Raw genomic sequence first — 15687 nt, 5'->3', positions numbered from 1 at the left:
GGGTTCAAGCCATTCTCCTGTCCCAACCTACCAAGTAGCTGGGATTAGAGACTTGCGCCATCACACCTGGCTAATTTTTGTATTTTTAGTAGAGACGGGCTTTCACCATGTTGTCCAGGCTGGTTTGGAACTCCTGAACTCAAGTGATCCGCCCATCTCAGCCTCCCAAAGTGCTGGGATTACAGGTGTGAGCCAACGCACTTGGCCAAAACACTCATTCTTAACCTTGAGGACCCAGCTCAAAGCGCTGGGAAGCCTTTCCTGACCTACCCACCTCCACTCCTCCCTCCTGCGCACCAACAGCTCTGCAGGCTCCTGCTGCAGCACTTCACAGCACATCACAAGTGCCTGTTTACATGCCAGCCTCTCCCTTGAGGCTGGGATTATATTTATCCATCTTTCCATCTTCAGTACAGTATTTATCAGCATGAATCCAATTGCTGAATATGTGTCTCCCCACCTCCCAACTAAAGAACAAACTCAGACAATTCAGCTCATGGTCTCATTTGCACCCCCAACCTCAGTACTCAGCTCACCCCAATGCCCTCCAGTCCATATACCTAAAACCATCCTCCAGTGCTTGACCCCACCCTCACCTCTTCCTTTAAGGCTCCAAGAATAGTAGCAACTCCCATTACTGAGCACTTATAATGTGCTCAGGGCTTTACAGACATCAACCCCTTTAGACTGGGGAAACTGAGGCTCAGATAGGATGATGTAGCTTAAAAAGGGCACACCTTCTCCCCTTAATACTGGCATCACTCACCTAGCACTTATCATAGCTGGGACTATTTTTAAAACCATCATCTGTTCTGCAAAATTGAGTGCTTTTATAGCTACACATCAAGTTGTCATACAAAATCACATTTTGCTCATTAAATGTTTCAGGCGATCAGTCTTGCTACTCCAGCTAGGTGGGGTAACATAACATAAATGTTATGTCGGAGAAATAGCACAGGACTTGGAAGGGGAAGCCCTGGCGTCCAGCTTAAACTGTGCCACAGTCAGGCTATATGACACTAGGCAAGTCACCTCCACAGGCCAGGCGTGGCAGCTCACGCCTGTAATCGCAGCACTTTGGGAGGACCAGGTGGGGGGATCACTTGAGGTCAGGAGTTCAAAACTAGCCTGGCCAACATGATGAAACCTCATCTCTACTAAAAATACAAAAATTAGCCAGGTGTGGTGGCACAAGCCTGTAATCCCAGCTACTTGGGAGGCAGGAGAATCGCTTGAAGCAGGGAGGCAGAGGTTGCAGTGAGCGAAGATCGTGCCACTGTACTCCAATCTGAGTGACAGAGAGAACCTCCATCTCAAAATAAAAAATTAAATAAAAAATTTTTTAAAACAGAATAAGTGACTTGCCCAAGGTCACGGTGCTATAAAGTAGTGAAGCTAAGATTCGAACACAGTTCTGTCAAGTTGCAAAGCTTGTTTTTCTAACCACCATGTCTGTGGGCATGTTTCCAAAGGGAACTGCTCTGGGACATTCTTCTGCAATCCAGAGGTTCTGCCCCAAGTAGAAGCTTCTGGCTGTGCCCAGTGAGATTTCACTCAAGTATCTCATCTAAATCCTACATATACTTCAAGGCCTAGCTCAGTGATCACTTGCACAGCCTCCAGGGATCTTCCCAGGTACAAAGTTCTCTCTCCCATCTCTAAACTCCCATAGAATTCTACCTGTACTTCAAATCACACCCCCTTTCTACTGTCTGACTGTTCTGCATCTGAACCGCATTTCTCAAACAAGACGTTGAGCTCGGTAAGAAAAGCAGTTCTCATGCATCTCTGCACCTTCCACCAGCAAGGCAGGTAGGGCTCAGTCAGGGAAGAGGGTGGGGTAGGGTGCCTGCTCCCCCTCCCCCATCTTGCTGTAATCTGAGTCTTAGGCTTTGCCCAGCTAGGTGAGTTGGCCCCGCCTCACGCTGGCATAATGCCTACCTGGTACAGCATCCAGATTCCTGTGGGCCCTGGCCGTTGGGGAGGTAAGATCTTATTCCCTGGCTTGATGGCAAAGATGCTATAAAAAGTACAGCACCCAAGCTCAACACTGGCTTGTGATGGATTACATGACCTGAGGGATTCAATGCGTGAAGGCAGAAGCCTCTGGGCTGGCTCAGAGGTCCTAAGACTTGTACTTGGCTCCCCTGTAAGGACCAGTGTAAGGACCAATGGTTTCTCTGCCAAGGACAGCTCCCTAATAGATACCCCAGGAGGAAGCTGCCCTTCTCTAGGCTTAAAGGGCCCACTGGAAGAACTGAGATTTGCCAGTGTAACCAATATCCAAGTCAAAAACCACAGCCCCTCCTCTTGATCCACTGTCCAGGTCTTACTGCCTAGAGACGCCTGAGTTAGTTAACAGAGCAGGGAAGAAGCCTGCCTCTGCCATTACTTCATGTGTGGCCTGGGGCCAATCATCTCGGACCTCAACTGGAAAAAGAGAACTTGATCAAAACATCTCCAACTCCCCTTTGAGCCTGGGGGTTACAAGTTATGATAAGGATCTTTCCATCTCTTAACGTTCTAGAATTAGAATATTCTATACTTTCACTCCCAGAAGCAGAGTGAGAACAGAGAACAGGGACCTTCAGTCCAGGAAACCGCAGAGGTCAGTCAGGGCTTCCTAGCTGTATCCTCAAAGCCTGTCCACCTTCAGAGGCTTTCTCTTGCGTCTGCTGCCTGAAAGGTGGCTGCTTCCCCGCTAGCAGAACCTCAGACGTGTGCCTGGGCCCTAGCCACTTTAGGGAAATGGGCAGGAGGTCTGAGTCACCTACCGGGTGTGAGCTGGGCTCACCATGGCAACCCAGCAGACCCAGAGGGCATAAAGAAGCCAGTACCTTCCCTGCCTGCACGGTGTAGGCGGAGCATGCTGCATCTGCTTTGATTTCCAACCCAGAGAAGTTTTTCTCTACTTTAAGGACTCATTTTCCTTTCCCTTCTCCCAGGACACAGCTTACTCACTCTAGGGTCCTTCTCCTTGCCTGGAAGATATTCTGCAGTCCCCCAGGCAAACCCTACTCATCCCAGAATTAAGTACCACCTCCTTCAAGGATTCATCCCAGACCAGTTAGTCCTATACCCTTCTTCGAGTTCTGAAGCTCTTAGCCTTCAGAATCTGTGGCTTACACGTGACAATCACCTGTGTTAAAAAAAAAAAATTCTGAGTCTGCTATGGGCCTTCTCCCTTGATAAAATCACATCTATACAACTGTCTGCAGACTACTTTGGGAGCTCCACAAACTTTATCATGGACTCAGAAACAATCTTAGAAACTAAATCCTAGAAGAACAACAGATCAGATCATCCAGTCCATCCTCTCACCTAAACCAGAAGCCCTTAGCAACCCTTCCTGAATGATGTTCCTCTTCTACCCCTGGCCCACCTCTCAAGGCCACCTCCTTTAAGAAGCTTCCCTCATCTCTCCTCCTCTCCTCTGATTCCCCTGAGCATCCAGCCTGAACCACACAATTTCCCACCTGTGCTTTCTCCCTTGTATGTTGTCCCACTTCCCCAGCAAGACAGCTGGCTCCCTGTGGGCTCATTGCTTCAACCTTGTAACCCTCAGCTGGACTTAGAGATGACCGTGATCTGTACTTGTACTGAATTCTGTGCTTTGAAGCCAGGGCTCAATGACAGCACCGGCCTACTCCCAAAGGATAGAGCTGCGGAGTTTTCCGTCTGACGGCCTCACAGTCTGCTTAGGCCTCAACAGAACAGGGGCTTCCCTGGAATGACTGCCTTTCCCACAGGACAGTCCCAGAGAGCCCTTCAAGATGAAATTGACAGATAGGGAAACTAAGGCCCAGGAAGGCAAACATAGCTTAGCAAAGGTCAATATGCACGAAAGAGGCGAGTTAGGACTAGGACCCAGGTCCCCAGTTACCAGCCTAGAGCTCTTTTCCTTTATGCAATGGCTTTATGAAAACTAAATTTGCCCTGCATGTACACATACTCACATACTCAATATATGCATGGAGAATTTCTAAAAAAGATGGACAAGACAGTAAACAGTGGTAACCTCTGGAATGTATGACAGTGGGAGTGGTCACAGAAATAATGAGAGGACTTTTCCTTTTCACCTCAATACCCTCTGTACTGTTGGGTTTTATTTTTGTTGTTTTATTTTGTTTTTACCATTGACATGCTTTATTTATTCATATTTTAAAAATAAATCTGCCATAGAAAGGAGATTCTGGCCCAGCCCACCCATTCCCAATACACGTAAAAGCAAAGAGAAGCCATAAGTAAACCTGTCCAGGTACAACTATAAATTAACAAGATTGCCTTCTTGTATGGTTTACAGGCACTGGTCTCATTAATTTACAGTCACAGTGCAGTTTATGGCTTGAAGAATCTTCCCAGGAAAAGCTTAATTCAATTAGGGCTCTCGGCAGCTCCCCAAGGAAGCTCTGGTATCTTACTTTTACTTACACAAATTGAGGGCAGACCAAACAGATCCAGATCTTCCCAGAGAAACCCCACCCAGCTCAGAGAAGATGCCCTTGCAGACCCTCCATTAGAGACAAGCCGAGGGAGGTGGCCACAGCAGCACCACTTAAACACTGACTGGCGCCTAAGGCATCATTCTGTGAGTATCCTCCCAGCAAGCTCAGTTAAACTCCCTGGCTTGGCAGTCTGGTGCCAAGGAGCCACTGCAACCTTTGCTCTCCCTCCTCTCTGAGCAGTCAAACTGGTTTCTTGTCTGCCCCAGGGCTTTGCAGGGATCCTATCTTTACACTGAAGTCAATCAAAAATCATTCATGTATTCCTTCCCCAAATATTTATGGAGCCCTTACTCTGTGCCAGGCACAGACAAGAAAGTGAACAGGCTGGGCGTGGTGCTCACGCCTGTAATCTCAGCACTTTGGGAGGCCGAGGTGGGCAGATCACCTGAGGTCAGGAGTTCAAGACCAGACTGGCCAACACAGCAAAACTCCATCTCTACTAAAAACACGAAAAATTAGCTGGGCGTGGTGATGTGCGCCTGTAATCCCAGCTACCCCAGAGGCTGAGGCAGGAGAATTGCTTGAACCTGGGAGGCAGAAGTTGCAGTGAGCTGCGATCACGCCACTGCACTCCAGCACTCCAACCAGGGTGACAGAGCAGGATTCCATCTCAAAAAAAAGGAAAAAAAAAGAAAGTGAACAAAGGCCCTGTCCTCAAGAGGCTTACATTCTTATGGAAATTGGTACTAAGTATGGCCTGCTTATCTAATTCCTTTCCATCCTTCAAGACTCAGACTCATGTTCCACCTCCTTTGAGAGGCCTTCCCTAAACACCCCAGTCCTCAGGGACTGCTTGCTCCCTCTGTACTTTGCCTCTGCCAGGAGTCTGCCCAGCCCTGGCAGGCTGGAAGCTCCTAAAGAGCAGGGCCTGGGTTTACTCTTCTTTGTTCTTTGATGGCCATATGCTAAATGCCTTGCTGGCTGATTTCAGCTGACCTGCCTCTTCCACTCAGTATCTTAGTGAGCTACTCTTAGTCCTGGCTGGCTGGTGCAAAGACACTGCCTCTTCCAGCTTCACTTGGCAAACGGCAAATGCTATGCAAGTGTTAGCTATTTATTGGTTTTGTGAACTTGTGGGCTCTAACACACAGCTGTGTTATCACTCCTCCGCCTTCTGTGGCCTGGTCTCAAACAGGCTCAGCACTGTGGAAAGGCCAGTCTGGGCTTAGGGGTAAGTGCTCCCCAAGGGACAGGGAAGGGGGCCTGGGAAGGAACAGAGTTTCTCGTCCTGAATCTCAGTTGGAACTGCTTAAGGACATATCTTTTCAGGAAAGAATGTGCTGGGGTAATTTGGGGGAATTCTGGATTCTTAGCAAGTAGTATAAAAACTCAGGGCTCAGATCTGGCCTAATAGACCCCCAAACCGGCCCTGTATATTAGATGAGCTTTAGGGGGAAGAAAATGAAGTCAGCATGATCTCAGGGAAGGGGGGCAGCCCACTGATCCAGGCCCAACCCAAAACTTAGTTCAGTTAAAATTAGATTAGCCCATAAGATTAAAATACCAACATATAATCACGGGCTGCTTTAAAGTATCAGTTGATGTTTATCGGCATCTAGAGACAGTTTGGCCCAGTGCAGTGTGTGCAGACAACCTTGGGGAGACATGTCTGACTCAGACATTTGCAGGGGGAGCGAGTGCTGCAAAATGAGGCCCACACAGGCGATGGATGACTCAGGAATAACCCAGGTCCTGGGTGTGCTGAGCGAGCCTTCTCTCCCTGCCTCAGGAGGAAAGGGGGCAGGTGAGAGAGGCGGTGAGGAGGAAAGGAGGCTGTGTACGGGCTGGCATTCCCAGAGACAGCCTCAGACCCCCAGCTCCAGTTCCCTGTCACTCCTATATTTTTCTGCATGCTGCCACCTCCGAGAAAGGTTATTTGCTTCACAGTGGGACTTGGAGTGGGTAAGCTTTTTCCCCAAACCCAAGAAGTGATCCAAGGCTCAAAATACTAAAGCCTTTAAATCTCCCCCAATTCAAAATGATAATGGGAAAAATTAAATTTCTAAACTGAAAAAGCCCTTGGAATCAGGGCATGAGGATGAAAAGAACACAGGCTCTGAAGTCAGACAAATCTGGGCTTAAACCCCAGTGTTTTCTAGCTGTGCAAGTACCTTTCACAACCTCTAAACTAGGTATGAATAAGTAGCAGCTTAGCCAGATGTGGTGGCCTGTGCCTGTGGTCCCAGCTACTCAGGAGGCTGAGGTGGGGGGATTGCCTGAGCCTGGGAGGTTGAAGCTGCAGTGAGTCGTGATTGCGCCACTGCACTCCAGCCTAGGAGACAGAGCAAAATACTGTCTCAAAAATAAACAAAGTAAAAAATTAATAAGTGGCAGCTAATATAATTAACAAGTATTTAACAAATACATCACCAATTATCAGGTGGGCACAGTGGCTCATGCCTGTAATCCTAGCACTTTGGGAGGCCGGGACGGGCAGATCGCCTGAGGTCAGGAGTTCAAGACCAGCCTGGCCAACATGGCAAAAACCCATCTCTACTAAAAATACAAAAATTAGGCCGGGCGCAGTGGCTCATGCCTGTAATATCAGGACTTTGGGAGACTGAGGTGGGCAGATCACCTGAGGTCAGGAGTTCGAGATCAGCCTGGCCAACATGGTGAAAGCCGGTCTCTACCAAAAAAAAAAAATACAATTAGCCAGGACAATGGTGGGTGCCTGTAATCCCAGTTACTCGGGAGGCTGAGGCAGGAGAATCACTTGAACACGAGAGGCGGAGGTTGCAGTGAGCCAAGATCATGCCTCTGCACTCCAGTCTGGGTGACAGAGTGAGACTCTGTCTCAAAAAACAAAAAAGAAAAGAAAAACAATACAAAAATTAGCTGGGGGCGGTGGCGCATGCCTGTAGTCCCAGCTACTTGGGAGGCTGAGGTAGGAGAATCACTTGAACCCGGAGGCGGAGGTTGCTGTGAGCAGAGATCATGCCACTGCACTCCAGCCTGGGCGACAGAGTGAGACTCCATCTCAAAAAAATAAAAATAAAATAATAGGGAGCCAGGCATGATGGCTCATGCCTATAATCCCAGTTACTCAGGAGACTGAGGCAGGAGGGTCATTTGAGGCCAGGGATTCAAAACCAGCCTGGACAACAACATTGGAAGGCCCCCATCCTCCATCTTTAAAAAAAAAAAAAAAAACCACGAAAAATTAAGTATCTATAATATCAATTAGAAAACAGGGGCTCAGGCCTGGAGCGGTGGCTCACACTTGTGATCCCAGCACTTTGGGAGGCCAAGGTGGGCGGATCACCTGAGGTCAGGAGTTTAAGATGAGCCTGACCAACATGGCAAAACCCCATCCCTACTAAAAATACAAAATTAGCCGGGTGTGGTGGCACATGCCTGTAACCCCCACCACTCAGGAGGCCGAGGCAGAAGAATCGCTTGAACCTGAGAGGCGAGGTTGCAGCGAGCTGAGATTGCACCACTGCACTCCAGGCTGGGCAACAAGAGTGAAACTCTTGTCTCAAAAGAAAAGAAAAAAGAAAACAGGGGCTCAGAGAGGTTATGCCTTGCCTAAAGTCACACAGCTGGGCAACAGAGAGCTGAGACTAGATCTCAGGTCTCTTGACCTTTCACCCCATCCTGCATGTTCTCCATTGTAATCATTTCTCTGCCTCTCCTTTTCTCTCCCAGAGGGCATACAACATTTTGGGGGAAAGGACAAGTCCTCCATTTCAAAGATTTGCTGTTCCACAGATAAGGGCTATGAGAATGACAGTCCCCAGTGCGACTCTGGCCCTCATCCTCCTTCATGCAAATACAGGTATGTTCAAGTTGTAGAAAAGAACTTGGAGCTGAGCCAAAGCTGTCAGGGCTCCAGAGCACCCAGACTCTTTAGCCCTTCCTTCCTATAGAAGGAACAGGTGTCCCTCCTGACAACAATCCAGGTTACCAAAGTGGATGTCTCTGGTCATTTACTCTCCTCAAAGCCCCTTTAAATGGCTCATCCCCCTTGATCCAACAAGAACGCAGCATGTTGGCCTGGCAGGAGAGAGTTTGGCCTGGAGTGATTAGTCCCAGGCTTGCTAAGTGACCTCAGGCAGGTCACAACCGAGGGCTCAGTTTCCTTAGATGTAAAATGAACACATCAACACCACACGCTATTCTAACCCACAGGACCACTGAGAAGATCTAAATTAAAGATTGTACATGCAAGTGCTTTGGAAACAAATTTCAGTGCTAATGAGAAGTACTACTAAACTCCTCCTGCCTTGTAGAGCTAAACAAAGTTGTGCCACCTGCTCCCAACAGAGGCTGCCTCTCAGGGGACTCTGCTGGGCCCTGAGGGTAACCAAAAGCAGCCTGTCACCTTTCCTGCTCAGAGGTAGGAGGTCATAAGGTCAGCCACCCCTTGTGGCTAAAGGAGATCACCCTTTACCTGGCACTCCCCCGCCCAAGCAGGGAAGAAGCAAGCTCTGGTCTGATGGCTGAGAGGGCACTGACAGAGAGATGGCAGGCAAGGTCGCTAGCAGAGAACAAGGGATAGGCCCTACCTGAATGCAGGATTCAGGTGCATCCAAGGAGACTCACAAAAACAAAGGACAGGCGCACAGCCGGACACAGAACACCTACAGCTTTCTCAAGGCAGGGACAGGGCTCCCACCAAGGACATGCGCCCAACTCCTAGAGGGAGTCCTACAATTCCTGAGTGCAGGTGCAGCGAGCTGGGCGCTTCTCAGTGCAGGGCTCTGCGCATCTGCTGCAGGGAATGCCAAAGGCAGGAGATGCAGCTGCACCCCTCTAGGAGGCTATGCCAAGACTCGAACAGACAATAAATAGCAATTCAACATCACTGAAGATAACCTCTCTAAGCCATTTCCTCATCTGCAAAACAGAGACATCTTTTATCTCTTATGATTTGAGTAAGGATTAGATAAGATTGCTTTTATAAAGTGCCTGACACTACTCTGTAGATACCAAGTGGCAACTATTATTAAAACACACACACCCATTCAACACAGGAGATGTCACAGGGCAGGCAAGGCCTCATGCCAATGATATGGATAAACAATAAGGGAAAAGGGTTTGGGAGAGAAAGAGCAAGTGACTGCTGTGGGCTGGGAAGACCTCCCAAAAGGGGAAGAATCTGCATGGCCCTGAAAGTTACTACAGTGAGCTGGGCATTCTACCAGGCGTTCCCACATTCAGCCTTACACTGGTCTTAAGGATGAGGCAAGTGAGGTTCAGAGAATGAGGTGCATGGACCTCAAGGTTCACGGTCACACAGGTACCGAGAGGGAGCGTCAGGAGCAGAACCCAGGGCTTCTGACCACGTCTTTCCTTTATACCAGGGCTGGATGCCATGGGGCTGGCTTGGAAGGAGAGAAAAGGCAAGCTTCGTGGGTGCTCAGCAGAATGAAGTCTGGGCAATCTGACCAACTAAGCCCTCTAAGTGCCTTGGCACTCCTAGAGACACATGTCCTACCTGCATCCTTCCTCCAGTCCCCAGCTGACCTCCCTCCCACTGTTCTGCAGTCAGTCTATTTTCCCAAAGAGAAAAAGGTCATCTCTTCCTTTTCACAGAGTCCTATCTGGGCTTCTTGAGACAGTTTCAAGGTGACCTTTAAGCTATTTGTTCTTCTCTTCTTTTGAGAAGTGAGAGAGGCACCTTCTAGTGTCACTTTCACAGGAAACCAGTTGCTGGGTCTAATATCCATGCATGTCAAGTGGGCAGTGACCCCATCTCCCCTATTCACAGACTTAATCTACAGAGGAGATGGCAGGATTAGCCTTGCAAAGACCAAAACCAAAAAAAGCTATAAGATGTAAAGGGACAAAAGAAGCCTTTTGTGTCCCTGGTCAGGAGACAAGATGAATACCTGCTTTCTGGGCTCCTGGGCCTCTGCCAGGCATTCTGGGTCAGGAACATGGGTAAACAAATGCAGGAGATGCCAGTGGTGAGCTGAGTTACAGTGAAGCTCTCCCTTGGAACAAGTACTAGCCCGGGAGTCAGGTGAACTCAGAACAAAGCAGAGTTCATGCAGGGTCCAAAGCACAATGTGGGGTGGGGAATGCATCAAACTCCTAAGGCTTGGAGTCATTCCCATAGTTTTCCCAATAGCCTAAATCCTCTTCACACCACTACCCCCTCCCCAGCAAGGACAAGTAAGAATTCCTAACTGTTGGGGGGAGAAAAAAGACCCAGAGAGGGAAGGTGACTTGCCCAACGTCACCCACTGAGTCAGAGGTAGACTAGAACCCAGAAGCAACTGTTCTAGAACTTCAGCTCCCACCCTGCTCCTCCCACCCCAGTCTCTGCAAGAGTCTACCTGAGGCTCTGCTCCATGGTTAGGGTAGGAAGGAGAACTGCACAAAGCACTTTCTATTCTTAAAGGAGGGGTAACCTGCAAGGGAAGCAGCTGCCATAGATGACAGAATGAGGGCTCCAACGGAACTCCTACCCACGCTGGGGTGTTGAGAGAATAGGCAAGACCCCAAAATCAGCTCCCAGGCTCTTGGGTATCTGAGAGTGCAGAGGGAGCATGGCCTCAGCCCCCTACCCTTATCCCCACAAGGCAGCTGGTGCCATCTTCCCTCCCGCCATGACCAGCTCAAGTGAACAGTACAGGACACATGGAAACCCTGATACCTTAAGGAAGGACACCGGTGGCAGCCTAGGTTTGAGAGATTTGTAATCCTTCAGCTCAGAGGAAGGTTGTAGGAGGCTGAGGTAGGGATGCATTTGCTGTAGGTGGTTAAAATATTAACAGGGGCAGATGTTACTCATTGAACACTTCCTGTATATACAAACTCAGTTTTATGTGCATTAATTTATGTAATCATCACATTAATAGCACTATAACTGGATACTATTAGTTCCCATTTTTAAAATATTTATTTATTTATTTATTTAGAGACGGAGTTTCACTATTGTTGCCCAGGCTGGAGTGCAATGGTGCAATCTCGGCTCACTGCAACCTTCACCTCCCGGGTTCAAGCAATCCTCCTGCCTCAGCCTCCAGAGTAGCTGGGATTACAGGCGCCCACCACCATGCCCAACTAATTTTTTGTAATTTTAGTAGAGACGGGGTTTCACCATGTTGGCCAGGCTGGTCTCAAACTCCTGACTTCAGGCAATCCACCCTGCCTCAGTCTCCCAAAGTGCTGGGATTACAGGCGTGAGCCACTGCGCCCAGCTTAGTTCCCCTTTTATACATGAGGAAACTGAGGCTCAGAGAGCTGCTAAGTGGCAGAGTGGTAGCTGAATTCTACACTGCAAAGGGGAAGCTGGGAAAAATGGGCTTTCATTTTTGAGGCCTGAACAGGGAGTCTTCAGATCTTTGGACCACCTTTCTCTCCACTCGTGGCCAGATGCTAGAGCTCCTGTTTTCAGAGGCAGAAAAATGCCTTTCCAAGGCAGAGACAGACTTTTGGAAAGGAGACCACGTCCAGCCTCATCATTTTACAATGGGAAAACTGAGGTCCAAGGCTGAGTGACTTGCCAGAGTTTCCAGAGTCAGTGGAATGACAGCAATATCACACCTAGAAGGGACCACGAAAATCAACTGACGGGTAGGGAGGCGTGACTGGTCCAAGGACAGAGGGAGGTGGGAAGAGAAGCCGGGTTTTCCTCACTTCCAGACGGATATTGTTGCCATGGCACCGTCTCTGCTCTCCAGCTGCCCAGGGTCCCGGGCACAGCACTTGGGTGGTGACAAAGCAGGCCAGGCCAAGCTGACCTCATTAGCACTAGAGATACCAGGCCTGCAGGGACAAACTTCTGACTGCCTAGAGTGAGGTCTCTGTAGTCATGCTGTCGTCCCACCAGCAGCCACTGAGACTCAAAGTGTGTCTGCCAGCCCTGAATGCCCTAATATAACGCCAGGTGTGGTGGGCAGGTGAGGGGATTGGGGACAGGAGGCAATTTATAGATTGCACTTGTGAGGTCTCCTCCTGGTCTTACACAGTCAAATGACATCACTGTCACTTTAGCTTCTTACAGCAAAATCAGACAGCATCTCATGACTCAATTGGTATGGTCAAATTGAGAGTCTTACCCATTTCACAGGTGAGGGAGACCTGCAGAAAAAGGCCTCAGCTATTCAAGGTCATGCATTTAGGTCAGAATCAGTACACATGGTTCCCCTTGTCCAGTCCTTGATTTCTCTCCAGGAAGCTAAGTGCTATCAAGGTATAGGTGCTGATGGCTTAGTTCCATGTAAGGCTCTGCTACTGTGACCAGCCTGGCACAAGAGCCCTGCACCAGGAACCCAGCTCCTGGATCTATCAAATTAGAGGCACCACTTTCCTCCCGCAGCATGTCCCAGAGTCTGCCTCACACCAGCCCAGCAGCACCGCTCAGCTCCTGCATGTCCTTGGGAGAGCTGCAAGGTTTCCTGCCAAATCCCCAAACCCAAATCTCAGGCAGAGGGGACAGCAGAGTCCCAGGACCTCATGCCTTCCACAGCCAGCTGGGGGCAAGCTGAAAATGCAAAGGCAGCTTTCAAAGCCCCCCTGAACACCACTTCCAGGGACTTCTGGGCTATGTAGGCTCCAGTAAGCTACCCCAGTCACTCAGCAGAACAGAGTGCTCAGGCCTAGCAGGGAGACCAACACTCTGAGAGTGAATAACTTGTCTGTTTCCTTCTCCCCAAAAGGTTTCAAAGTCTCTTCAGGCCTGAACATCCCTAGCCTCCCCCTATGTACCTCACCTACTTGATTGAGCAGCAGACCAGACAGCACCCTGAGACACAGCCAGGCAGCGACCTGGCGGTGAGCTGGGGTGAGACCAAACCTCAACCTCCTCTACTCTCCCTCCACTCCCAAAACAGACTTCAGAAATTTCCAGGGCCCCTGTCCCACAGATCCTATAAAGCATGGCATTCCTGGACCGGAAATTGACTCAGGGGCTCCTAACTAGCCTGGGCAAGCAAAGCTGACAGATAACATTCTGGAGATGAAGGAAAGGCAGGAATATGGGGATCCCCTGTGTTCCATCACACTTGTAAGTTTCCTGCACCCAGGTCTCCACTATGCTTAAACTCCTCAAGCAGGCCAAGTAGAAATATACTCCATCCTGGAACACACTCCAATAAAGCCTGTCATAAATTGCACTGGTTGCTGTTGACAGAGCAGAATGTGCCACTTGCCAGAAGACACTCCTTTCTGTCTCACATACAGCAGGGTGCCTGGCTCTCCTGGGGATCTGGCCCAGCCAGAGAAGACTTGCCAGTCGTGGAAGCCTTACTGAAGGGAGCTAGGATCAGAAGCATCCCATCCTCTAATCCTGCTCTCTTCTGTGCACAGTGCTGGCTCCAATCTTGGGAAGCCTCAGGTCACAAATCAGAAGTCACAGAACTGGAGCTTGAGAAGGACAAAGGTGGCAGGATGGAGACTGCCTACCTTATGGGAGTAGTTTAGATCCTTACTCCTGGACAGCCTCAAATGGTGCGAGATGAGGCAAGAAGCTCACCAGTCTGGTGGCCACCGCAGCATCGGAGCAAACGGGACTTACCTATCTTCATGAGGCAGGCCAGAAGGATCCAGAGGGAGATCTCGAAGGGGGTGCGCACGTGTGTGTAGTCGATGCCCAGGACTGGAAAGGCCTTGCGCGGCTTCATGCCATGATCAGTGACGGAATGATTAACAGGGCGGCTCTCTGGGGTGACCTCCGGTGGAGCGGTGGTGACATCTCCAATCGACCGTTCTCGTGGTGGCTCTGAGCTTCGAATGGTGCTGGCAGTTGGGCTGAGCTGGAGGCCATGGCTCCTGAGAACAGGGAGCAGCCCCACCAAAGCGACCACCACGAGCAAGGAAGGGAAGATCCGAGGTGGAGAGAGGCCACAGATGCCAGACCGCAGAACCATGGTGCTGCTCCCAGAGCCGGCCTCGACCTTACCCAAGTGAGAGTAAAACCGGGCACATAGGTAGCAAGGGGTCAGCAAGTGGGAAGAGAGACTGGTGTACTCTCTAGGAAAAGTTCATGCTTTAGAGAGGCATTTCCATGGAAGCAATTTTCTGGGGGTGGAGGGAGGCTGGGTTTGCAACCTGGAACTCCAAAGTGGAAAAAGGGGGCAAGGACCCCGGAAGGACCACCGAAGGAGACCAAAAGGTCTGGAACTCCGGGCCTGGGAAGGGGGAGGAGGGATGTGGGAAACAGAGCCCTGGAGAAAGAGGAAGGGGCAGGATAGGCTGGACCCGTGCAAGGGAAAGGAAGAGGGAAGGCTGGGACCTTTGGCTGAGGAAAGTGATTGAGGAGCTGGGACTCTGGGCTGTGGGCTAAGGGAAGCGGTAGGGAGCCTGAGCTAATGGAAGGGGACCGAAGGGGGTGAGACCCAGTCCAGGAAAAGGAGAGAGGGGGCTGGGAGCCCAGGCTGAGAAGGAGTGAAACCGGGAAGCGGCCGGGAGCTTGTCCACCCACAGAAGGGCAGGGGTCCAGGCGCGCCGGGCTGAGATTCCGGGAAAATGGAGAGAGGCGGAAGGCGGAGGCAGGCGGCCTGGCGGGAAGGCGCCTCGGCGGGGGCTAGGGGCGGCTCGCGGTGGGCCAGCAGCAACACGCCCCTCCTCGCGGCCCCGGCGCAGCGCGGCGCTCCGCCCCGGCCCAGCTGCAGCTCCCGATCCAGCTCCAGAACTAAGCCTAGCCCCGGCCCCGGCGGCAGCGGACTGAAGCCTCGCTGAGCCCGGCGCTGTCACTTATAGGCACCAGCGAGCAGTCGGTGCGGCGGGCTAGAGAGACCGTCGGTGCCCGCGCTGCGCAGCGGCCCCTGTCGCCGAGGGAAGGAAGTATCGCGTAGGAAGAGGAAGGAGAGTCAGAGATGACAAAAAAAAAAAAAAGTCCTGAATATACGGAGAACCTCACTAACTCGGGTAAAATGCCGACTACTTACAAAGCGATTTCACGTCCACATCTGCAGTCTCATAAGGGCTTTCCAATAATCCTGTAAAGAATGTATTATTAGTTTACGTATTTAGTTACCGTGTGACCGTGAGCAAGTTACTTAACCTTTCTGTTTCACAACTTTCTCATCTGTTAAGTGGAGATAGTAGTAGTGACTATGTCAGAGGGATGATGTAATGACTGAGACAATCTGTGTAAACTATTTGGAATGCACCCTGGCACATTATTACAATTCCACTTTTACAGATGAGGAAACAGGTGAAGAGAGTCCCCTGGCTACTATGTAAGTAGTTGTATTGCTTACTAGGGTTACCGTAACAAAGTACC

The 15687-nt window shown here is 50.2% G+C and overlaps 1 protein-coding gene across 1 annotated transcript in view; it reads right to left on the bottom strand.

Annotated features, from left to right (window-relative positions):
- The window catches only part of SLC9A1 (solute carrier family 9, subfamily A (NHE1, cation proton antiporter 1), member 1), a 61731-nt gene extending 46559 nt beyond the window's left edge, over positions 1-15172 (bottom strand). The window contains exon 1 of the mRNA XM_011955574.1: positions 13978-15172. Within this exon, the coding sequence (XP_011810964.1) occupies positions 13978-14329 (352 nt within the window). The 5' untranslated portion in view covers positions 14330-15172. The remainder of the gene's footprint in view (positions 1-13977) is intronic.
- Positions 15173-15687: the final 515 nt, after the last annotated feature.

The sequence above is a fragment of the Colobus angolensis genome, unplaced genomic scaffold (genome assembly GCF_000951035.1).
Source record: "Colobus angolensis palliatus isolate OR3802 unplaced genomic scaffold, Cang.pa_1.0 Scaffold4, whole genome shotgun sequence".
NCBI classification, from domain to species: Eukaryota; Metazoa; Chordata; class Mammalia; order Primates; family Cercopithecidae; genus Colobus; species Colobus angolensis.
Note: the sequence above shows the minus strand (reverse complement) of the source record. Positions and strands in the feature narration are given on the sequence as shown.